The sequence below is a fragment of the Zea mays genome, chromosome 10 (assembly GCF_902167145.1).
Source record: "Zea mays cultivar B73 chromosome 10, Zm-B73-REFERENCE-NAM-5.0, whole genome shotgun sequence".
Lineage (NCBI taxonomy): Eukaryota > Viridiplantae > Streptophyta > Magnoliopsida > Poales > Poaceae > Zea > Zea mays.
Window position 1 is genome coordinate 112959602 of NC_050105.1, and position 24694 is coordinate 112984295.

At 42.2% G+C, this 24694-nt stretch overlaps 2 protein-coding genes across 3 annotated transcripts; both read right to left on the bottom strand.

Moving 5' to 3' along the window:
- Window positions 1-10429: 10429 nt before the first annotated feature.
- Window positions 10430-18451, bottom strand: LOC103641589 (cysteine-rich receptor-like protein kinase 25). Of its 2 annotated transcripts, none has more exons than XM_008664930.3 (7): window positions 16997-18451; window positions 16781-16915; window positions 16471-16676; window positions 16190-16400; window positions 15728-15956; window positions 11029-11182; window positions 10430-10909 (listed from the first exon to the last, which is right to left on the bottom strand). In XM_008664930.3, the coding sequence occupies exons 1-7, from the start codon at window positions 18384-18386 to the stop codon at window positions 10883-10885; spliced, it is 2352 nt and encodes a 783-aa protein (XP_008663152.1). In that variant the 5' UTR covers window positions 18387-18451; the 3' UTR covers window positions 10430-10882. The 2 variants fall into 2 exon arrangements, with proteins under 2 accessions (XP_008663152.1, XP_008663149.1); XM_008664927.3 differs by having other exon boundaries at window positions 16781-16924; window positions 16997-18450.
- A 1814-nt stretch (window positions 18452-20265) lies between these two features.
- Window positions 20266-23914, bottom strand: LOC109942894 (UDP-glycosyltransferase TURAN). Its single transcript, XM_020545462.1, has 10 exons — window positions 23765-23914; window positions 23140-23288; window positions 22922-23011; window positions 22762-22828; window positions 22650-22713; window positions 22458-22560; window positions 22172-22338; window positions 21980-22090; window positions 20409-20472; window positions 20266-20290 (listed from the first exon to the last, which is right to left on the bottom strand). Exons 1-10 carry the CDS (start codon window positions 23912-23914, stop codon window positions 20266-20268), a joined length of 990 nt encoding a protein of 329 aa, XP_020401051.1.
- Window positions 23915-24694: the final 780 nt, after the last annotated feature.

Consider the following 24694-nt stretch of genomic DNA (forward strand, 5'->3'; position numbering starts at 1 on the left):
AAATGCCTCATGGCAAAGGACGGCAAAAAGAAGGTAAAATCAAGATCCTCCACTAAATATGAAACCTCTAGTGATGAGGATAATGCTAGTGATGAGGAAGATAATTTGCGTACCCTTTTTGCCAATCTTAACATGGAACAAAAGGAAAAATTAAATGAGCTAATTAGTGCCATCCATGAGAAGGATGATCTCTTGGACTCCCAAGAGGACTTCCTAATCAAGGAAAATAAGAAACATGTTAAGGTTAAAAATGCTTACGCTCTACAAGTTGAAAAATGTGAAAAATTGTCTAGTGAGCTAAGCACTTGCCGTGAGATGATTGACAACCTTAGAAATGAAAATGCTAGTTTAAATGCTAAGGTTGATTCTCATATTTGTAATGTTTCAATTCCCAATCCTAGAGATAATAATGATGATTTGCTTGCTAGGATTGAAGAATTAAACACTTCTCTTGCTAGCCTTAGATTAGAGAATGAAAATTTGATTGCTAAGGCTAAAGATTTTGATGTTTGCAAAGTTACAATTGCCGATCTTAGAGATAAGAATGATATACTTCGTGCTAAGATTGTTGAACTTAATTCTTGCAAACCATCTACATCTACCATTGAGCATGTCACTATTTGTACTAGATGTAGAAATGTTGATATTGATGCTATTCATGATCATATGGCTTTAATTAAACAACAAAATGATCATATAGCAAAACTAGATGCTAAAATTGCAGAGCACAACCTAGAGAATGAGAAATTTAAATTTGCTCGTAGCATGCTTTATAATGGGAGACGCCCTGGCATCAAGGATGGCATTGGCTTCCAAAGGGGAGACAATGTCAAACTTAATGCTCCTCCAAAGAACTTATCTAACTTTGTTAAGGGCAAGGCTCCCATGCCTCAGGATAACGAGGGTTACATTTTATACCCTGCCGGCTATCCTGAGAGCAAAATTAGGAAAATTCATTCTAGGAAGTCTCACTCTGGCCCTAACTATGCTTTTATGTATAAGGGTGAGACATCTAGTTCTAGGCAACCAACCCGTGCTAAGTTGCCTAAGAAGAAAATTCCTAATGCATCAAATGAACATAGCATTTCATTTAAGACTTTTGATGCATCCTATGTTTTGACTAACAAATCCGGCAAGGTCGTTGCCAAGTTTGTTGGGGGCAAACACAAGGGGTCAAAAACTTGTGTTTGGGTACCCAAAGTTCTTGTTTCTAATGCCAAAGGACCCAAAATTGTTTGGGTACCTAAAATCAAGAACTAAAATTGTTTTGTAGGTTTATGCATCCGGGGGCTCAAGTTGGATACTCGACAGCGGGTGCACAAACCACATGACAGGGGAGAAAAGGATGTTCTCCTCATATGAGAAAAACCAAGATCCCCAACGAGCGATCACATTCGGGGATGGTAATCAAGGTTTGGTCAAAGGTTTGGGTAAAATTGCTATATCTGCTGACCACTCCATTTCAAATGTTTTTCTTGTAGATTCTTTAGATTACAATTTGCTTTCCGTATCCCAATTATGTCAAATGGGCTACAACTGTCTATTCACTGATGTAGGTGTCACTGTCTTTAGAAGAAGTGATGATTCAATAGCATTTAAGGGAGTGTTAGAGGGTCAGCTATACTTGGTAGATTTTGATAGAGCTGAACTCGACACTTGCTTAATTGCTAAGACTAACATGGGTTGGCTCTGGCACCGCCGACTAGCCCATGTTGGGATGAAGAATCTTCACAAGCTTCTAAAGGGAGAACACATTTTAGGATTAACAAATGTTCATTTTGAGAAAGACAGGATTTGTAGCGCATGCCAAGCAGGGAAGCAAGTTGGAGCCCATCATCCACACAAGAACATCATGACGACCGACAGGCCGCTTGAGCTACTCCACATGGATCTATTCGGCCCGATTGCTTACATAAGCATCGGCGGGAGTAAGTATTGTCTTGTAATAGTGGATGATTATTCTCGCTTCACTTGGGTGTTCTTTTTGCAGGACAAATCTCATACCCAAGAAACCTTAAAGGGATTCTTGAGACGGGCTCAAAATGAGTTCGGCTTAAGGATCAAGAAAATTAGAAGCGACAACGGGACGGAGTTCAAGAACTCTCAAATTGAAGGCTTTCTTGAGGAGGAGGGCATCAAGCATGAGTTCTCTTCTCCCTACACCCCACAACAAAATGGTGTAGTGGAGAGGAAGAATCGAACTCTATTGGACATGGCAAGAACCATGCTTGATGAGTACAAGACACCGGAACGGTTTTGGGCCGAGGCGGTCAACACCGCCTGCTACGCCATCAACCGGTTATATCTTCACCGAATCCTCAAGAAGACATCTTATGAACTCCTAACCTGTAAAAAGCCCAACATTTCATACTTTAGAGTTTTTGGTAGCAAATGCTTTATTCTTGTTAAAAGAGGTAGAAAATCTAAATTTGCTCCTAAAACTGTAGAAGGTTTTTTACTTGGTTATGACTCAAATACAAGGGCATATAGGGTCTTTAACAAGTCCACTGGACTAGTTGAAGTCTCATGTGACGTTGTGTTTGATGAAACTAACGGCTCTCAAGTAGAGCAAGTTGATCTTGATGAGATAGGTAATGAAGAGGCTCCATGCATAGCGCTAAGGAACATGTCCATTGGGGATGTGTGTCCTAAGGAATCCGAAAAGCCTCCAAGTGCACAAGATCAACCATCCTCTTCTATGCAAGCATCTCCACCAACTCAAAATGAGGATGAGGCTCAAGATGTTGAACAAGAAGATCATGAAGATGAGCCACCTCAACATGACGGCAATGATCAAGGGGGAGATACAAATGATCAAGAAAAGGAGGATGAGGAAGAACCAAGACCGCCACACCCAAGAATCCACCAAGCAATCCAACGAGATCACCCCGTCGACACCATCCTCGGCGACATTCATAAGGGGGTAACTACTCGATCTCGGGTTGCACATTTTTGTGAGCATTACTCTTTTGTTTCCTCTATTGAGCCACACAGGGTGGAGGAAGCACTTCAAGATTCGGATTGGGTGGTGGTGATGCAAGAGGAGCTCAACAACTTCACTAGGAATGAGGTATGGCATTTAGTTCCACGTCCTAACCAAAATGTTGTAGGAACCAAATGGGTCTTCCGCAACAAGCAAGATGAGCATGGTGTGGTGACAAGGAACAAAGCTCGACTTGTGGCCAAGGGATACTCCCAAGTCGAAGGTTTGGATTTCGGTGAAACCTATGCACCCGTAGCTAGGCTTGAGTCAATTCGCATATTATTGGCCTATGCTACTTACCATGGCTTTAAGCTTTATCAAATGGACGTGAAAAGTGCCTTCCTCAATGGACCAATCAAGGAAGAGGTCTATGTTGAGCAACCTCCCGGCTTTGAAGACAGTGAGTATCCTAACCATGTCTATAGGCTCTCTAAGGCGCTTTATGGGCTCAAACAAGCCCCAAGAGCATGGTATGAATGCCTTAGAGATTTCCTTATTGCTAATGGCTTCAAGGTCGGAAAAGCCGATCCTACACTCTTTACTAAAACTCTTGAAAATGACTTGTTTGTATGCCAAATTTATGTTGATGATATTATATTTGGGTCTACTAACGAGTCTACATGTGAAGAGTTTAGTAGGATTATGACAAAGAAATTCGAGATGTCTATGATGGGGGAGTTGAAGTATTTCTTAGGATTTCAAGTGAAGCAACTCCAAGAGGGCACTTTCATTAGCCAAACGAAGTATACTCAAGATATCCTAAACAAGTTTGGAATGAAGGATGCCAAGCCCATCAAGACACCCATGGCAACAAATGGGCATCTCGACCTCGACACGGGAGGTAAGTCCGTGGATCAAAAGGTATACCGGTCGATGATTGGTTCATTGCTTTATTTATGTGCATCTCGACCGGACATTATGCTTTCCGTTTGCATGTGTGCAAGATTCCAATCCGACCCTAAGGAATCTCACCTTACGGCCGTAAAACGAATCTTGAGATATTTGGCTTATACTCCTAAGTTTGGGCTTTGGTACCCTCGGGGATCCACATTCGATTTGATTGGTTATTCGGATGCTGATTGGGCGGGGTGTAAGATTAATAGGAAGAGCACATCGGGGACTTGCCAGTTCTTGGGAAGATCCTTGGTGTCTTGGGCTTCAAAGAAGCAAAACTCGGTCGCTCTTTCCACCGCCGAAGCCGAGTATATTGCCGCAGGTCATTGTTGCGCGCAATTGCTTTGGATGAGGCAAACCCTGCGGGACTACGGTTACAAATTAACCAAAGTCCCTTTGCTATGTGATAATGAGAGTGCAATCAAAATGGCCGACAATCCCGTCGAGCATAGCCGCACTAAGCACATAGCCATTCGGTATCATTTTCTTAGGGATCACCAACAAAAGGGAGATATCGAGATTTCTTACATTAATACTAAAGATCAATTAGCCGATATCTTTACCAAGCCACTTGATGAACAATCTTTTACCAAACTTAGGCATGAGCTCAATATTCTTGATTCTAGAAATTTCTTTTGCTAAACTTGCACACATAGCTCATTTATATACCTTTGATCATATCTCTTTCATATGCTATGACTAATGTGTTTTTCAAGTGTATCTCAAACCAAGTCATAGGTGTATTGAAAGGAAATTGGAGTCTTCGGCGAAGACAAAGGCTTCCACTCCGTAACTCATCCTTCGCCATCGCTCCAAGAAAAGGACCGGACTTCGTCTTTGGTATAATCTTAACTCATTTAACTATGACCAAAGGGGAAGATAGTACTTCAAGGGCTCTAATGATTCCGTTTTTGGCGATTCATGCCAAAGGGGGAGAAAGTATGAGCCCAAAGCAAAAGGACCGCACCACCACCAATTTCAAAAACTTAGTTTTTCAAAGAGTATTTTCAATTGGTATTCTTCTATGTTCAAGAAGGAGGAGAAAGTAGTATTTCAAAAATGATATATCAAAACCCTCTTGAACACTAAGAGGTGGATCTCAATTTAGGGGGAGTTTTGTTAAGTCAAAGGAAAAGCATTTGAAACAGGGGGAGAAAATTTCAAATCTTGAAAATGCTTTGCAAACTCTTATTCATTTATCTTTGACTATTTGCAAAAGACCTCTGAAATGGATTTACAAAAGAATTTGCAAAAACAAAACATGTGGTGCAAAAGCGGTCCAAAATGTTAAAAATGAAAGAAACAATCCATGCATATCTTGTAAGTATTTATATTGGCTCAACTCCAAGCAACCTTTACACTTACATTATGCAAACTAGTTCAATTATGCACTTCTACATTTGCTTTGGTTTGTGTTGGCATCAATCACCAAAAAGGGGGAGATTGAAAGGGAATTAGGCTTACACCTAGTTCCTATATAATTTTGGTGGTTGAATTGCCCAACACAAATCTTTGGACTAACTAGTTTGCCCAAGTGTATAGATTATACAGGTGTAAAAGGTTCACACTCAGCCAATAAAAAGACCAAGTTTTGGATTCAACAAAGGAGCAAAGGGACAACCGAAGGCACCTCTGGTTTGGCGCACCGGACTGTCCGGTGTGCCACCGGACAGTGTCCGGTGCACCACCGGACATGTCCGGTGCACCAGAGGACTCCATCGCGAACTCGCCACCTTCAGGAATTTCCTGAGGCACTCGGCTATAATTCACCGGACTGTCCGGTGTACACCGGACAGTGTCCGGTGCGCCAAGGGAGGTCGGCCTCAGGAACTCGCCAGCTTCGGGAAAAGCCAACGGCTCGTCCACTATAATTCACCAGACTGTCCGGTGTGCACCGGACTGTCCGGTGCGACTCCAGAGCAATGGCTACTTCGCGCCAACGGCTACCTGCTGTGGCATTTAATGCGTGCACAGCGCGCGCAGGAGTCAGAATCGCCCATGCTGGCACACCGGACAGCAAACAGTACCTGTCCGGTGTGCACCGGACACCCAGGCGGGCCCACAAGTCAGAAGCTCCAACGGTCAGAATCCAACGGCAGTGATGACGTGGCAGGGGGCACCGGACTGTCCGGTGTGCACCGGACTGTCCGGTGCGCCATCGAACAGACAGCCTCCCAACGGCCACTTTTGGTGGTTGGGGCTATAAATACCCCAACCACCCCACCATTCATTGCATCCAAGTTTTCCCACTTCTCAACCACTTACAAGAGCTAGGCATTCAATTCTAGACACATACAAAGAGATCAAATCCTCTCCAATTCCACACAAGGCTTTAGTGATTAGCGAGAGAGATTTGCCGTGTTCTTTTGAGCTCTTGCGCTTGGATTGCTTCTTTTCTTTCTCACTTGTTCTTGAGATCAAAACTCCATTGTAATCAAGGCAAGAGGCACCAATTGTGTGGTGGCCCTTGCGGGGAAGTTTTGTTCCCGGCTTTGATTTGAGAAGAGAAGCTCACTCGGTCCGAGGGACCGTTTGAGAGAGGGAAGGGTTGAAAGAGACCCGGCCTTTGTGGCCTCCTCAACGGGGAGTAGGTTTGCGAGAACCGAACCTCGGTAAAACAAATCCGTGTGTCTCACTTCATTATTCGCTTGCGATTTGTGTTGCGCCCTCTCTCGCGGACTCGTTTATATTTCTAACGCTAACCCGGCTTGTAGTTGTGTTTATATTTGTAAATTTCAGTTTCGCCCTATTCACCCCCCCTCTAGGCGAGTATCAGCTGCCCCCCCTACGGCGGAGTCATCGCTGGCGATGTCCCGCACGGCAAACCATGACTCCCAACACACGACTAACCCACGCAACGTGAAATGGAGAGCTAGGAGGATTCTAGGACATGATTCTCACCCGTGTCGGTGTTGTGGAGGGTGCTTGTCGTGGCACTCCTTGACGTCGGCGGCCCAACCGAACTCCGTCGAGGAATTCAGGGCACACGATGGTCTTACTCGTGCCATGGATCACCCGAGCACCACCCTTGACTCCCGACAAACACCATAGACCAAATGTTTGGCGTAGATCGATGGTTTGGCCGAGATACGTCGATGGCGGCATCTCCTGCTTCTCTCTACGCTCCCTCATCTCCCTCTCGGTTCGGCGATGGTACACACGGTCAATCGGTTCTATGCGATGCAAGAGAGCTGAGAGGGGGCAAGTTTTATAGGGTCAGAGGCGAGCCCGAGGTAGCCCCACTGCATGCGCCAGCTCTGATGGAATGGGGATCTTCCGCCGTCTGCGCGCCGTTCGGCCGAGTCCGCGCGGATTCCGCGCCGTTGGCGACCGCGAGGATGAAGGCACGGTTGAACGGTCTCCGCCCGCGCGTTCTGTTGACATCCGGTCAAAGGTGGGAGAGGAAAAAGGAGGAGGGCGCGGATAGAGCTGACAGCCCTGGCCCACATGTCCGAGAAAGGGGATATCCGCTGAGTCGATGGCCTGGCGCGCGCGTGGAAAGGAGTCGTGGGCTGCGCGGAGGGGGGGGGGTTCCTGGTGGGCTGAAATGTGGTAAGCCGGTCCAGGTAAGCTTCCTTTACTTTTTCTTTTATGTTTTATTTTCTGTTTTCTTTTATAAGTATTTTGAATCCAATTTGAATTTGAGTATGAGTTTCACCTTTGCGTAAATGTACCATTTCAAATCTTAATGTAGAAATAATATATTTTGTTATATATATTTTTATATTTTTATTTTTTTTATAGTATTCCCTTTCTTCTTTTCCAAACCCTAGAATTTCTTTTAGGGTTTAATTTCTCATTGGAGTATTAACATACTTATTATTATATCATCACCAAATGCACACAAAGCAAGATCCAGCATGATGCAAGATTTATTTAGGTGTCTTTGGGGTATTTATTTAATTGTGTAAGTGGGGTGTTCACATGTGATGGTAAGTAGAAATAACACACATATAGATAAAGGAATTAATTTCTCCTCTTTTATTATAGGTTACAAACTGGGTGTTACATCAAGGGAGAAGGAACACAATAGATATACAACTGACTCAAAGCATTGGTGAATCAGGCCCGCAATCTCAGGAGTAAGAAGTGGACAGACCATGAATTTGTCAAGCTCATGCTAAGGTCCTTTACTTCTCATAAGGCTACACATGTATCTTTAATTTGTGAGAATCTTAAGTACACAAAGATGTCGCCCGAGGAGCTGCTTGGGAAGATTCTAAGCCATGTGATGATGGTTAGGGACTCCAAGTACATTGAATACTTGGCACAAGGGAACATCTCCTCCACTGAGCCAAAAGTCATTGGCTTCAAGGCAACAAATGAGAAGGAGAAATCAAGCATGGAGGAAACTATCGACGTTTTTGGCCTTGATGATGAAGAAATGATGCTAATCATCAAGAGCTTTTGACAAATCCTAAGGAATCAGAAGGACAAGAACTACAAGCCCCATGGCAAGAGGGCATTCTTCAAATGTGGTAAGACCGGTTATTTTATTGCACATTGTCCATATAAGGATAATGATAGGGGGCAAGAAAGTGGAGAAGAAGAAATTCTTTTAGAAGGGAGGCAAAGCTCACATTGGCAAGGAGTGAGATTCGAATGACAGCTCCTCCAACTTTAATAATGAATGTGTCACCACCCTCGCCTTCAACAAGTCCTCTCTCTTCCCAAAGGTCAACCACAAGGGCCTTATGGCCAAGGATAGAAAAAAGAAGGTATACACTAGAAACTCTCCAAAATATACTTCCTCTAGTGATGATGATGATTCTAGTGAACACGTGACTATGCTCGTGGGATCCTAGAGCATGCAGGTATGGAAAATTACAACCTATGCCATATTCTGATGGAGCCATGCCTAAAGATATAAAATTCTAGCACATCATAATTGGTGGATGCCATTGAGTATCAGGTCCTTATCGGCTAACTCCGGTACTTGGTGCATACCTAGCTAGACTTCACCTTCATCGTCGACTATGTCAGCCAATTCATGGAGAACTGTACCACCTAGCACTTCAACACGGTGAAGTGGATCATGTGCTATATCGCCTACATGATTGACTACCTCTGTTATTACAAGCTTGATAGGAAGGAGATAAAGTTGTTGGGGGCACAACGATGCCAACATAGGCGACAACATTGATATGAGGAAGAGTATCATCGACATGTTGTTCTTCCTTGGCTCCTACCCTTGTCTTGGCAGTACTAGAAGAAAAAGGTCATCTTGTTCTCATCCTATGAAATAGAGTACATTATAGGTACAACAATAGCCTATCAGGGTATATAATTGGCACAACTACGTGATGAGATGAAGAGCGAGCAACACACAACCTTTTAGTTGAAGATGGATAGCCAATCAACTATAGCTCTCAGTAAAAATCGTGTTTTCTATTACCAAAGAAAATATATAAATATGACATTTCATTTTATTCGGGAATGTCAGCGATGGAAAGATGAATATTAAGCATGTCTGCTCCGATCCGAGGAGAAGATCACTGTTATTTTAACTAAGCACTTTGTTTTTATGAACTATGTGTAAAGCTAGGAGTTGTTAAGATCAGCAAGGAACTTTAGGCTTAGGTGAAATGTGAGAAGAACATGCAATCCTGAATTTCGGTTGATTTTCTTTCCTTATAGAGATAGCGTTGAGCTTGGCTTGGAAAGTTATCTTCCCAAGTATGTCACTGTTTGTTTTTTTAATGATTTTCCTTTTTATTAGCATCGAAATGCATATAAATAAATGGCTAGTACAAAGAAAAAACTATGGTGGTGGCACAACACGCAAAATTCTAAAATGTTTATCGTGTTCTTAAATAAATATTCATGGTGATCGATTCATCCTCATCGGAACTATAATCATCACCGAAGAAGAGCTCCGACTGACACCTTCTAAGGGCTTATTCGGTTAGCTCTCAATCCATATGAATTGAGTGAGATTGGATGAGTTTAAATCCCAAGCAAGTCAAAGTTCTTCTATTTTTTTTCCAATCACATCCAATCCATGTATAATGGGAATAACCGAACAAGGCCTAAGACTAGTTCTTGTTACCTTGCTGGTGTAATTTCTGCCTTGGTTGACCCATTGTAGATTCTCAACGTTGTTGACTTCTTTTTTTTTTGTCTGTCAATTGAAATCTAAAAGGTTATGGACCATTGTACATGAATTAGAAGCTGTTGTAACTTGTATGATTATTTTCAGATTTTCTATGTCACATTCTGCATTTCAGAATTTTGAGCAACCGAATACCAGAAGCCAGATCACCTCTTATGAACTTCCTCCATCCAATAAAAAACCATCTACAGGTTGCATGCCACTACTTGAAGTGGTTAATAATTAATTAATTTTTGAATAAAGGGTACTTACATTTATAGCTCTAAATCATTCAACTATAAAAATATAGTTCGTGACCAATCTGATAATATTTAATTGATATTATAAATATTGATATGTTTTATTTATAATCAGTGGCGGATCTGGGGCCTGCGACCCTAGGTGCCCGCCCAAGCTCTTAATTATGTTGTTGCGTCCTTGTGTTTCAATTGTAGCCCGTGTTCCAAAATACACGATTTGATTAGCTCAATGAAATTTGCTCAGGCTATGATCAAACACTGGGTCCGCTAAAGTTTATAGTTGATCAAATTTAAGCCTTGCTAGGATTACATCCATTTTGTTGATGGAGAGACCAGAGATTATTACCTATGTTTGTACTGGCCATGGACCGTCGTACGTCATCAAGCGGCGCTACCTGCACCCAAAGCATAGCTGGACACCTGACGCCGCCATTGGACGGAGGACGTACCCGGGCAGAGATGGCTCCGGCAGGTCATCTGTCCCGTCGTCGCCACTGCTAAGCATGGCGATGACCTGCCCCATGGTTGGCCGCCTCGACCGGTCAGACTGCACGCAGAGAAGCGCGACGTGCACGCACCGCAGCGCTTGCCGTGGCGCGTGCTCATGCCCTTCCACACCTAAGTCAGCATCCATGACGTCGCTCGCTCTCTTCTCTATCCAGTGGACCAGTGCTGCCACACCTGCGCACACATGCCCACGGTCTATGACCTTAGCTTACAAACCAGCTCTGAATTCAATTCGATTCAGGGAAGGGATGCCAAGGGCCTAATAAGAAGAAGTTTTTTTTTGTATTACTCACGTATTCGACGAGGCCTTCAGAGTTTTGGCCTTCGAAAGTGTAGATCTTGTGGCCGGTGATGATCTCCAGCACTAACACCCCGTAGCTGTACACGTCAGACTTGATCGAAAGTAGGAATTTTCGTCCGGACGTGCACTCTGGAGCCATGTACCCACTTCACAACAAACAACAGAGAGGTCCAAAAAAAAAACTCTTCATCAACTTCTATATGAACCTAGTAAGAGAAGGAGAATCTCAATCTCAATCTTACTAATTTATGTATGTTAGGAAGCCTCCACGTTAACAAGGTTCAAGTTTAAAAGAGACATAAATACTAACTTTCTCACAAAAATCAGAAACATCCGGTAGGGTGCAATCATTGTTATTATTAATATCAGTATATTTCTTTGTTTTCTAACAAATATTTGCACCTGGTATTATGAAATATCTATAATAATAATTAAATCCTTTGATTTCCATCTAAATTTTAGCTCTATCATTATAAAAAAAATCACAAAAATATCCCTAAGTTCTCTTTTACATTACCATGCCTGGCAACTGGCGTTGCAAAATACTCTTTGGTTTATATTTCAAGTATCCACCTACATTGTTAAAAAAAGCTAAGATCCTTTAAATCTCTGTCTAAATGCCAATATAAGTTGTTCTAGAAAATTATTTTTTTATCGTAAAGTATAAGTACAAGATATATGTTTATAAATTGCATAATTCCACCAGAGTTTCATTAAAGGTAATCACAAATGCTATGTACCGGCATGTAGACCAACGAAAATGTTTGGTATATAATAAGCACACAAGTTTTAAGTTAACACACGGATACAAAACTACAACGACGGATAAGATCAAAAGTTGGAGGCCAAATTATCGATCCATGATGTCAAGTGACATGACCAGAACTTATATAGACTAACCTTAGTTTTCAACTAAATACTTATTAAAGAACCATAAAGATGCAAATAAAAATATGATAACACATGTCCTAGCATTACTAACACGAAACCCTCAATGGACCCTCCATGCTAGGCTATTCTTGATGGAGTTTCACTCCCGTTTTGAAGGATGTCACATAAACAATTTTGGTGACATGGTAAAATATTAAGGAAGATAGAGATTAAATGAATATCATCTAGATGAAATTGCATAGACAATCCATGGCTTTCATAGAACTAAATGCAATGAGTGTGTATGGACCACAAAGAATAAAACTATAGATTGCACAATGTTATTTCAACCATGATTCAAGTGTTATCAACTAATTATCCATGTCCACTGAAAGATTCTAGTTTGGTCTTGGTGATTGAGTGACAATTTAATGGACTAATGTGTTATTTGTTGACTTAGATAGGTGTCTAGTCCATAAGTACATTAGCGTGAGTAACATGAGCCATGGTGGAGAAATCGTTTCAATTTATTGTGATGCTCAACTAGTGTAACAAAGGAGCTCATTTAAAAGAAGGCACGATATGTGTCATATGTCTGGGTAGAGAAGATCAAAAACATGGCTTGTGTATGAAGGACCATGTTTCTAGGCATAATGGTGAAGAGCAAATGAAGTTTGATCGATGAATCAATAAAACCACGTGATAATATGAAATGGATCATATCACCTACGAGATATCAAGACATTAAATAGTTGTGTTGATTACAAGTGGCTTGATGAAGGTTGGACGCTTGTGTGGCATCATAGTGGAAGAGATGCGATGAAATGCACAAAGAAAAGGCATATTTATAGGGTATTTCATTTCACATGTCAAAGGTTCAGTAAAGAAGTGTATGCTTGAGTTTAGTATAGATGGATGTGATATTGAGAGTGGTACACTTTTTTGTATATCGGTTATCTAATGTCACTCTAGTGATCTGACTTTGCATGCATTGCTAGAATCCAATGGTGGCTGAAAAAGAGTTTGAGAAAATCTTTGTAAAATTAATTGTGAAAATGCTAACATGGACCTAAGGTGGTGATTGTCATGTTGGGCAATATTTGTAGTTAGTTTTTTCAAAGGTTTGAAAATGGCTTTGAAATGGTTGAGTTTGCTAGCGAAAAACATGAAGAAAAGACGACGGAGAAAGGCCCTACAATGCTATCCTAGAGAGTTGCCTTAGTGAGCTTGCTACCATCTAGGATGGAATTTCTGAGGCCCAAAGATAGTTTCCGAACAAGCTCTTGTATTGGGCACACGATCTTCACCGTAGAAATTTCATGTTCACGGACCAAGTTCTGAACAAACTTTTTTGGGGTGAAACCTTTTGCCCAAAAATCCATGACCTAAGTCCTAGAATTTTCTATTGGGGCACACAAGGGAAGTATCTGGGGCTATGTCCATTGACTAGGCGCATGGGAGCAGTCCAATCATATTGCTAGTGCGTGAAGGAGCCCTTCTTTGAATTTTTCAAGTTGTACCACTTGAAATTTTCAAAGTGGGCAGGAGGGAACACTAAGTTCGGTCGCTAAGTGAGTGCGCATAAGAAGAGTCTTTGACTGCCCAATAGAGAGGAGCAGGGACTCGACCATTGGTTGTTTAGAAAGAAGGCTAGGATTTTGGGCCTTCTATGCTATAAATTCCGTTGTGGGCTAGAAAAGCCTAGTAGCGGCTAGTTTTCTTGCCCTCTTTAAATAGAGGGGTGGGTAGTCATGGTCTAGTTGCTGAGACCATTGGGACTTGGTGTCCCTAAGAAGAGATTTAGCTCTACCCTTGTCGTATTTGCTTATTGTTGAGTGCCTTCAATTGTAAGAGAGTGTTCTTAGTGCATTGTACCGAGAGCTGTCTTGAGTGACATTAGGTGAATTGCTACAAGCCAGTGGTGCTTGTTACTCTTAAAGGTTGCCATCTTCTAGATGGTTTGGTCGCTTGTGGTCTCTATCAAATCATGTGTGGTAATTTCTTAGGACTCCAAAGAATGATTTGTGAGGGGTGTTGTACTCAAACACGGGAGATCGTGAAGAGCAACTTGAGTTAAACAAGGTGTGAAGAGCACCAAGTGGACTGACTAAATCAATGTGCTAAAACTTTTATATGAGCTTTTCCTTTGGTGGAGAGAGTGATCTTGTGTGCTTACCACTAGCAAGTTAATCAGCGAGAAGCTTGGGCTTGCCTCAACATGGATTAAGTCGTTGGTGTTGGAACCTGCCCTCCAAGACAGGTTGATCCAATGGGAAAGCAAGGTTAGGGTTTGCAAAGCTTAACATGGAATGCCAAAAGCTTCGTTAATCTCCCTGTGCCTGGGCACTGTACGGGGGTATTTATAGGTACTCGAGGGATCGCCTGTCCCTTTCAAAGACATTTAAACCCTCGAGTACCCGGTTTATCCCCAGAATATTCCCACGAGGGGAGGTTACAGACAGTCATTACAGTAAACTTTATTACAGACATGACCCTTATCACATCTGTCCGCGTGGGGCCCATCTCTACGGGCCGAATCACACATGGGCCTCCCCCGGTGGTGAGGGAACGGGAGGTCCGTAGACTTCGGCAGGGCCTTCGTCTTGTCACACAAGAGCGAAGGGGGTCGAACAGGCCTCCGTCCGATTGGCGCCCTCGGCCTGTTCTGGCGGGTTCTGTGGATCCAGCCTATGTCTGTGCAAGGAGAGGACGAAATCGTAGAGCGAAGGGTGGCGTGTTCGCCTTCGCCCCAACAGTTGGCAAACCACCGAACCTTGAGATAAAAATCATTGTGTCTACTTGTCTTCCCATTGGTTTGCAATTTTATAACACAAGATTGTATTTACTTATTCATATAATTGTGCTTGCTTTGTTGCTCTTGTAGAAAGTTTACTTTTGCAGCTAGCAAGTTGAATGTTGAGCTTCTGTAACTAATTAGTGGTAGCACTCTTGCTTAGCTTGTGTAGATTTTCTCGTAATTAGTGCTAGTGTGTCTTAGACTTTGTGCAATTTTCTTACCATTATATGTAGGAGCTTCTAGTGTGCTTGGAGTATAGTTGCATATGTTTGTGTGACCTTGCTAACTAGCCTTTTGTAGGTGAGCTCTCCAGTTCAACATCTTCGTTGTTTAACGTAGAAGCTTTGTAAGGTGATTTTGTTACATAGAGGGGTGTAGTCCTAGTTAGATCGAATAGTTTTATTTTTTTCACTTCATATTAGTTAGCCAACGCAATTAGTTTTAGAAAGAACTATCCATCCCTTTCTAGTCCGTCATCTAAATCCTACATCCTCAAAAGATGGATTGGGAAAGGAACCCTAGAAATTTATCATATATGGCTATCAAGTTGCTTGAGTATAATCATCATAGAGTGTAATAGTCATTTGGTGTATGTTTCATAAAAACATTACTGAATTCTTCCATTATGAGAAGACTTAAGTAATCCATAAATCTGCATGTAAACTACTAAACTCTACCATTATAAAATATATTAAATAAACACCTAAATTTGCATTTTCGTTTAGATTACCCATGTCTACCACTTCAAATTATAATAAGAAGTAACCTTAATTTGGATCCAAATTACCCAAATATGTAGTCGTAAAATATAAACTAAAATATCTCTAAAAACTACTACTAATCACCAATATGGGCTATTATAGTTAATTATATAACCACAAATACACTATATATGTGTTTCTAAACTATACCATTTGTACCACTATAATTTCAACATAGATAAAAATGCTATATGTTGCCATGTATAAAATTCGAAAGCATAAACACATTGTGTAGTTGTAACACTAATTGCTCAGCAACTTACAATGTTCCAGCGACCTTCTCAGTGCTCTCGTGAGTTTTCTGTTGATCATACATCCTCATGAGATCGAAATCAGCGATCTTTGGGTTGAAGTTACGGTCAAGAAGTATATTGTGTGGCTTGAGGTCCCGATGAATGATCCCCATGTCATGGAGAAACAGAAGGCCGCGAGCAACCCCTAAGATGATGTTGAACCATGTAGCCCACTCTAGCTTCTGGCATTGAGAAGATGCTGCAATTGCAAGCCAACTTTTTGGGTGTTTGTTTTCTCCTTGGTAATCTCTACCCTGTTAGACCTTGTTTGCTTATTCCCCTCTCATATGGATTGGAGGGAATTGAGAGAAATTAGGATAGATGTTGACTTGCTAGAGATTTAAACTAATCGAATCCCCTTCAATCCATATGGATTGAGATTAAAACGAGCACCCGCTTAAACATAATTAATAGTGGGAGTAATGAACTTACCTTTGTACCAAAATTTATCAAGGCTGTTGTTAAGCACATACTCGTAGATGAAGAACCTCCCTTCCTCTTGGAAGCAGTACCCTAAAAACCTCACGATGTTCTTATGGCGCAAGCTAGCCACGATGGAGATCTCCCTCTCTAGTTCTTGTATCGCCCTCTTGGAGTCCCTGAGCCTTTTCACTGCTACGTCCTTCCCATTCTCAAGCGTGCCCTGCACTTTTCCCTTCCATTATTTATGTTCCAAAGCTAAACTCTCTTAATAAGGTAGCTAGTAGCATTACCTTGTATACCGTTCCAAATCCACCGCTCCCTAGCTTGTTTCTACTTGAGAAGCGACATGTAGCAGCCTCAAGAACCAGGTAGCTGTAGAGTTGGCAGCTTGTTCTTCCTCCGTCGTCGTCTTCTTCGGAGCCCAAATGTTTCTTTTCTAGGTGATGCATAGTCTCACCTGGCACTCCATCTGCTTGATGATTCAAAACATGGGGTTCTAGAAATAATAGTGATATGTCAATTTATATAATAGACAGAGAACATAATGTAAAAAGAACAGGAAATCAAACGAGAGAAAAAAAGAGTGTCGGCTTCAATCACCTATGACATGTTCTCTCTGAGACAGTTGCTGTTTCCGACGGCACCATACGGTGAGTGCGAGGATGATGAAAGCAGCCACCAACCCAGTTGCAATAGAGACGATCTGCCATTTTGGTGTATTCAATGTTCCCTTCCCTTTGTTTTCTGAAACAGGTTTCATGAACAAAAGGCAAGGATGCATAGATAGAGTAGACTACAATGACAATTTAGTTTTACCATTCGTTGCGGCAGCTACAGGCTGTGGGGTAGGACCGCCAGGAGGCGCTGGGGTGGGTTGTGCAGCCCTCGGAGTCGGAGTCGCAGTCGCAGGCCCGGAGATGTTCATGATGGATGCTGGTGGAGGTGATGCAGGCGGTGGGTTATGACCGCCTGGGGGCGCTGGGGTGGGTTGTGCTTGTGCAGCCCTCGGAGTCGCAGTCGCAGGCCCGGAGACGATCATGGATGCTGCTGGTGGAGGTGGTGATGGCTGTGCTTGTGCAGGCCGTGAAGGCGGTGGGGTGGGTTGTGCAGTGCCCACACTAGCAGGCACGGAGATGGTCGTGAATGCTGGTGGTGGAGGTGATACTGGCGGTGAAGGCGGTGGGTTAGGACCGCCAGAGTGCACGAGCCCAAAAGGCCCAAAAGATATAGAAGAGTTAAAGACGATTCCTCCATGAGTCGGCCGGGGGCTCCCGCTCGTCGCCGACGCCAGCAATCGCCGGGTCAAGAACTTGGTGTTGTAGAAGGGGTAGCTCTCGTACCTGGCCATGCAGCTGAGCCGCAGGACCTGCATCCCCGCGCTGCCGTTGTACTCGCGCTCTACCACCGCGAGAGCGCCGCCGAGGCAGCGGCGGCAGTCTGCGCACGAGATCTCGGCGGCGCACCGCGTGAGTCCGTAGATCCGGCCGCCGCCTGCCGCACCAGTGCCGACACCGATGTCGCTGCACATGTGGCCGCTCCTCGTGCTGTCCGCGACGGCGGCAAGTAGGCGCCTCACCACCACCGCTTTGTTGGCGCCAACGTGGGGCGGCAACGACGACAGCGCGCGGCTCGCGTTGAACACGGTCTCCGTGTGTTCGTCCTCGCGGAACCGGCCGGTGTCGCGGTCCGAGTACCGGAGGAAGCAGGCGTCGTGCCAGACCGCCGACGTCGCGCACGCGGTCCCGGTGATGAGCTTGGACGAGGCTGCAGCGAGGCAGGCAGTACAGTCGGAGGCCGACACGTCGGGGCGGCACTGCGCGACCCCGTACATGGTCCGGTTCTCGGCGGCGACGTACGAGGACATGCTGTGGGACATGTGGGCGACGCCGCCGCCGTAGGCTCCGGCGCACACGGCTGCGAGGAAGCTGGCGAACTCGCCGCTCTTGGCGACAGTGGAGTGACCGGAGCAGAGGGTCAGGGTGGGCTGCTGAAGACCGGCGCCGTTGTTGGACGACGGCGACGACGAACGCGCCGGGGCCGCCAGTAGCGCCGCCAGGAAGAACAACACCACCATGTTCTGTGCAAGCCGGAAGGTGATGCTGGCCGTCCACAGCACGGTGGCCGACGGCAACGCCATTCCTTCACGTTGTACTCTAGATTTAAATTCTTTCACATGGTCGTCTCTGTAGCGAGAATCTTTTGGCATTCATCACTTTAGGTACAAACTTTCCACGTACAGTTAACCGTGAAAAGAAAGTATACCGTCGCGCAGCCGGCTGATGACTTGGAGTGACGACGACGTAGAAGTCCTCAAGTCCATGTCTCGAGGGCGCTGGATGCATGCAGGCATGACGGGTCAAGTAACGACGACCATGCACTCATTGGAACAGGAATGGATATGGATCTCTGAAAATCTAAATTATTCATATTCACTAAAAATAATAATACGAATATCTATATTTATATTCGGTTTTAATATAAATGGTAAACAGACGTATCCCAATTTGATTTCTAATATTTCTCTATCCAGTTTTAGATTCATATTCGACAAAACCGTATTCGAGAATATCCATATCCATGAAGAAAAAAAATATTCGATGAAAACTATTTATAACTATTTTTTATCACTAATTACTAACTAGGTGAGTGCCCGTGCGTTTGCAACGATGTACAAATTATTTGATAAATGTTAGTGCACAATAATTACATGGAAACGAACAACATATATATCAACACTAATATCTGACATATGAGGAGTGGACATGTCAGTCAGTAATAGCAAGTGATTGTTCCCCAGAAGCCGTGAAAGGTGAGATTAGGAAGAAGGGATATTGGGGAAGTAATCTTTTATTTCTTAATTGCCAAATGTTCGAATACAAGAGAAAAATAGGCATTATGCCTTCTAACAAACATAGATGGAAAATCTCCTCAAATTGAGACAGTGGTTTCTGGCTGCGGTGACTCGGTCTCCATCGATGATTTGTTGCAACTCAATGTTCAGCACCTTGAGACAGTGGTTTCTGGCTGCGATGACTCAGTCTCCATCGATGATTTGTTGCAACCCAATGTTCAGCACCAGATTAAATTGACTTTCGCTAACATCGTTCCTATAAATTAGACACAAATCAGCTTGATGCTATAACAAAACAGAGAAAATAGAAGTGGCAAAATCAAAAGAAGAGAGAGTATAACCATTCAGTTTAGAATCACATGAAATTATCTCATACAAGGGAATCATGGTCAAGGTTTTGCTCTTTCTCACACAACATTGAATTATCTCAAGTTGTCCTGTAGTGGTTCTGATCTGAAATTTAAACTGGCAACAGATGCAAAGGCATCGACAACTATGAATTGAAGCCCAAGGGAAATACCTTCAGGCAGTTTTGCAGCAGGCCCAAGAGGCACTTGGAGAACATAATTTGGGCCCTACAAACCTCAGATGCAAAAATAAAAATGTTAGAGTTAGTTTCACAAGTATCAAATGAATTCTTCAGTAATGTGATTACAGATGTAAAAGGAAGTTCAAGTGTGCATAAATTAGAGCCCAAACAAATCGAGTTTGTTGAAAGTTCAACAAATAGTTATTTGTCTGTTGTTGAAGGATTCAAGGAGCACAGACTACATAACCATGGAGTACTAAAAGCATATGATGAGACAGAACAGCAGTATTCGGAAAATGGAACTGAAAAGAAATCACAAGTGAACACAGGATGGAGGAACTGATGTTCCATGCTCCATACACCAATCTATATTATTATTTTGTTCCAGTTATATTATTATCTGAACATGGATTGGGTTGAAAACAACTCCTCTTGGATCATAAAAAATATATAACCAAACTAAACAGTGTAACCCCTATCTGTATTTCATGGATTAAAACATCACATGATGTAGTAAACTCTATAGAACTACTTGTGCGTCCAAAAAAATCTTGCGCAAGAATATAGGATAATCTGCTATCAAGCACATAGAGACATAGGAAAGTTGCAGGCTTGAATGAAGCACCGAATAGAAACAAGAATAAATACAGCTAAACATGTATGTACTGTCTGAATAATCTACTTGCATCACAAGCGACTTCAAGCTCAGCTCTGTTCAGCTTTTGGGCACCTGAATACAGGAAATAGACCGGTGATCTCTGTGTAATTGCCAATGCAGAAAGTCAACCCTTTCAAACTTTTGCGTGCATTCACTTCCCAGGTGTAAAGTTATGTAAGACAGTTTTTACCTGATATGAGGGCCTTCTGGATAGGGCCACTTAGCCCTGTCCTCCAAGGGGCTACTGGTGTAACCTTGATGCATGTAAAACAACATGCAAGTCAGTACGAGAAGGTTATACCATAAGATATGATGTGGCCTAAATTGATAAAAGAGATGCTAAGTGGCAGAGACATGGAGACATGGATCGAAAACAATTTGTTGATTTTGTAAGTACGAAGCTGTCAGGGACTCACAGAATATGATATACATCCAAAGCTCTACTGAATCTGAGTTTCTGTGAGGAATCGACAATGTTGTGCATTGACCCAAGGTTACTGAGCGATGATAAAAACAGCTATAAGGATTAAATGAGGGTTAGCGGTGCCCAAAATCAGGGTAGCATTCCCAAAGGTTTGGCAGAGAGTCTAAATTTTGTGGAATTGCCAAAAAAATGTACCGATTAGAGGACCACTCCACTCCAGATTGTACAAATCAAGGAGGACTTACCGGACCTAACAGCAGGTCGTGGAGCCTCATGCGCCTTGCTCCACGGCTAGGGCTGGGCATTCGGTTTTTTTTTGAAATTTCGGTTCGGTTTTTCGGTTTTAAAAAACTTCGGTTTTCTAGACATTAGAAACCAATCGGTTTTCTAGAAAATGAAAACCGAGAACTTCGGTATCGGTTTTTTACTTCAGTTTTTCGGTAAAAACCGAATACCAAACTTATACTCGAAACAACACATGCAACAAGTTTATATGATAGATTATACATAATTTTAAAAAGTAAAAATTATATAGGTACAAATATTTAGAGATACATCATACATCACATATAAATAAGTGAATAACAATTTAATTGCTTCACACATTTAGTTCACATAATCGAAAAATCAAATTTTACAATTGATAAAGTTTGGTATTCGGTTTTTTTGGTATTTCGGTTCGGTATACGGTGAAAACCGATTACGATACCGAAAACCGAACTTCTCAGATATAAAAACCGAACCGAACTACCGAAAAAACCGAAATTTCGGTTCGGTTCGGTACGGTTCGGTTCGGTTTTCGGTTTATGGTAAAAAAGTGCCCACCCCTATCCACGGCACGTCCTGGCGACAAGGCGTCTTCTGACTCTGGTGTCCACGCACACTCCTCTCTCTTGTGGTTAGGCAACGGGAACTCTTCCGACTCCGCGTCCGCGCCCGCTCGAGCACAGAGGCAGGGAGTGAACTAATCTGATTTGACAAGAACAAAAGAGATACTATGTTTGGAAAGAAAATGTTACCTGTGCAATGCTATACAATCTTATTATTTTGAAACAATTTCATGACCAAACTTTCATATACTCAAACAAAAGAAAAGAAGCAAGTGATACAAATTGTTTCTTGGTACGGACAACACTTAGGATCCCCTTCTGCCTAAATTTCTCTTAAAATCAATCATTTCTGGTGCTTCAGTCCACAAAACACCCAGAGAAACTATGTTTGGATGTGGATTGCATGTTTGTGCGTGGACACCCAGAGAAACTATGCTCTGGTGCCCATCAAATTAGGTAGGTTTTGTGCTACAAGTGTGCACACGGATGTAAAATTAGCTAGCATACCGAGCAATAGAGGGTAGTCCTCTGATGCAAGCCACATCGTCCGCAAGGCAACACGTCTCAACTTCAACCTTTTAATCTGATCCTCGTATTTCTTCCTATCAGGTCCTTTACCTGGAAATTTTGGAATACATGAAAAACTAAAGAATGCTTGAACTTTGGTCATTCAAGTTAATATAGCAGAATGGATTATACCTGTAATAATAAACAGTAATCTTGGGTAGACAAATTGCTTCCCATTCTTGATATCAATCCAAAGTTGCTCCTCATCCGTTGAAACATCTTCACCTAAAGCTGCAGCGACACGTCTGTCGTACATCAATACTGCTTCTAGAAGTATGCTGAAATCTTCATCTGGCGTCCTAAAAATATGTGCTAAAGGTTTATTTCCTTTATCATATTTGAACTATTCACTCGATAATCACGTGCAATGAACACAAAGAAGGCTATATCAATGACTGCATGGTTCAAAAGAGCAGACCAGCTTGTGCTGCTCACAAGTGCCGGTCTATTAGACTTCAAGAAAACTTCACCGTCAATCTTACTGGCGAAGACAGTAATGTTCATGTCTTCCCATACTTCCTCTGCGATTTATGATAAGGCAACAAGAAATAAATTGAAGCGAAATAACCAAAAACATCAAAATGCTTTAGCTAATTGATGAAAAACATACCCACTGATATGCATTTGGCATTGCCCATAGCACTACAGATGGAATTCCCTAGCCTGCTAAACAACTATTAAGTGCTGGAAGGAGAAAAATAAAACTCAAAATAGATGCTCACCCCATGTTTCTCCATCAATGAAGCAGGGTGGAAAAAATCGAGAGACTGATCATAAAGAACCGTTGCTCTGGCATTGAAAGCTATATTAGTACATGCTAGAAAATGTGAAGAGTAGTTCATATATATGAAGAAAACTATGTTTAAATTTTGATCAGTTTACCTGATTCCCCAATTTTGAGCAAGTTCATGTTGCATTGCTTTTGTAACACAAAAGGCACCATCAACCATCTGCCTTAAGTACTTCTCAAACCTATCGAATAAGAAAATGTTACTATATAAACAGATATATCAAGTGAAGGAATAAATTTCTTGAACACCAGGTTATATATGCTACGTTAATCTCAACAGAAGGTAAACAATCAGGGTAAAATAGATTACCAGAAATATATTTTGACAATAATGTGACTTCTGCCATGCGACAACCCCGGCAATGTATATCCAAACTTATGCCAATCAACAATAAATTTAGCACCTCTCAGCCAGCTTGCCAGTTTTACAGCAGCCAGTGTTGGAACAGAGGGTGGATTCTATTGGAGAAAAGATAAACCAAAAATGAAATTAGGCCTCCTGTTGCATCACAAAGAATGTTGTTGAAAATTTTGAGGCTATGTCAAGAGGGGGGCTTCTGTAAGCATCAAACAAAAGGGACTCGAAGAGACTGCAATCTAATAACTCTGGATATACATTGCTGTTAAATTGACAGCTTCACAAATGTGCTACACAAAGACTAATCAGAATGAAAATGTTTCAGAAATATGAGACCATATCCACCACACTGCATGATATCCAGCTTAAGACAGGCACAAAAACATGATGCTAACATTAGCAAGTTTACTATATTTATATGACATCTGATTACAAACATATACTGCAAACACACAAAGATATTGAAACTTAAGCAACTGTAGATAAGTAACTAATTTAAAAAGCAAGATGAGTAAAGAACACACCTTAAGAAGATCAAACACCTTCTCACAAATGTATTTCTGTCTGATTGTAGCACCTCTTTGCTGCACTTTATCTGGATGGACACAAAGGGTTGCCTTCCTGTATGCCTTCTTGACACCAGCAGCTGTGATAAGGTCTGTGAGGGGAACTGCCTGTCAGCCACTGTCTGAACCAAGTATCTGCCCAGAAGAAGAAAAAAATGCATGATTGGACTGGTGTCTGATTCCAGTAGTTGAAGTCAAATTCAGAGAAAGGGCCTTTAGAGTTGGTAGATGGTCTGAGTAGTACTCCTCAGGTGTTAGGGTTGAGTAGTATCAAGAGTGAACCTCCAACGAATTGGATTATGCATGCATACTGAAATAAAAAAATATGCATGCTAAGAAAATTCTCAAAACAGATAAGATGGCATAAACATAAGTAATAAATTAGTGGGAGGCATGACCTAACGCATGGTGCTTGATTTTTTTTCCTTACAAACTATTAATGTTTATGCTTGACACTCTTGAATGATATTAACATGAACAAAAAAATATATATTATACACAATGTGGTAAACCTGGTGTATAGTAGCTAACCATTTCTTGCGCTGTCTGAAATGAATTTACATATGATTCATTTTTTCACTGGAGCACCCATGATTAGGAGTATTATTTATTGGCAATCTAATGATGGGCATAAGTTTCTGATAAGAACCAGTGGAAGTCCTACAGTAACCAAGATGTACATGGTTCAAACAGAAGTCATATAAGCCAAATCACGTACATATTGCAATGTAGACAACAATGCTCGCACATTTCCTTCTTTTCCATTTGACCATCTCTTGACTTCAGGATCAAGAAATTCAGCCAGTCTCTGTATCCAAAAGTAAAAAGTTCATGGATAACAAATGTTATTTAGAAACAGAGGAATATGTTTTTCTTTCCTGATGACCAACTATCTTACATGTTTCTCAGCATGCTCCCTCTGCACCAGAATATCCTGCATG

Bases quoted from the DNA above. Each gene is read 5' to 3' on its own strand.
- LOC103641589 (XM_008664927.3), bottom strand. From the start codon at position 18,386: ATGCCAAAAGATTCTCGCTACAGAGACGACCATGTGAAAGAATTTAAA. The intron at 16,925-16,996 runs GTAAAACTAAAT...AACCTGTTTCAG, and splicing joins TGTAGCTGCCGCAACGAATG to AAAACAAAGGGAAGGGAACA. The intron at 11,183-15,727 runs GTAAGTTGCTGA...TTTGTTGTGAAG, and splicing joins GAGAAGGTCGCTGGAACATT to TGGGTACATGGCTCCAGAGT.
- LOC109942894 (XM_020545462.1), bottom strand. From the start codon at position 23,914: ATGCATTTTTTTCTTCTTCTGGGCAGATACTTGGTTCAGACAGTGGCT. The intron at 23,289-23,764 runs GTGCTACAATCA...TTTCTCCAATAG, and splicing joins AGATAAAGTGCAGCAAAGAG to AATCCACCCTCTGTTCCAAC. The intron at 23,012-23,139 runs GTAATCTATTTT...CTTATTCGATAG, and splicing joins ATTGTCAAAATATATTTCTG to GTTTGAGAAGTACTTAAGGC.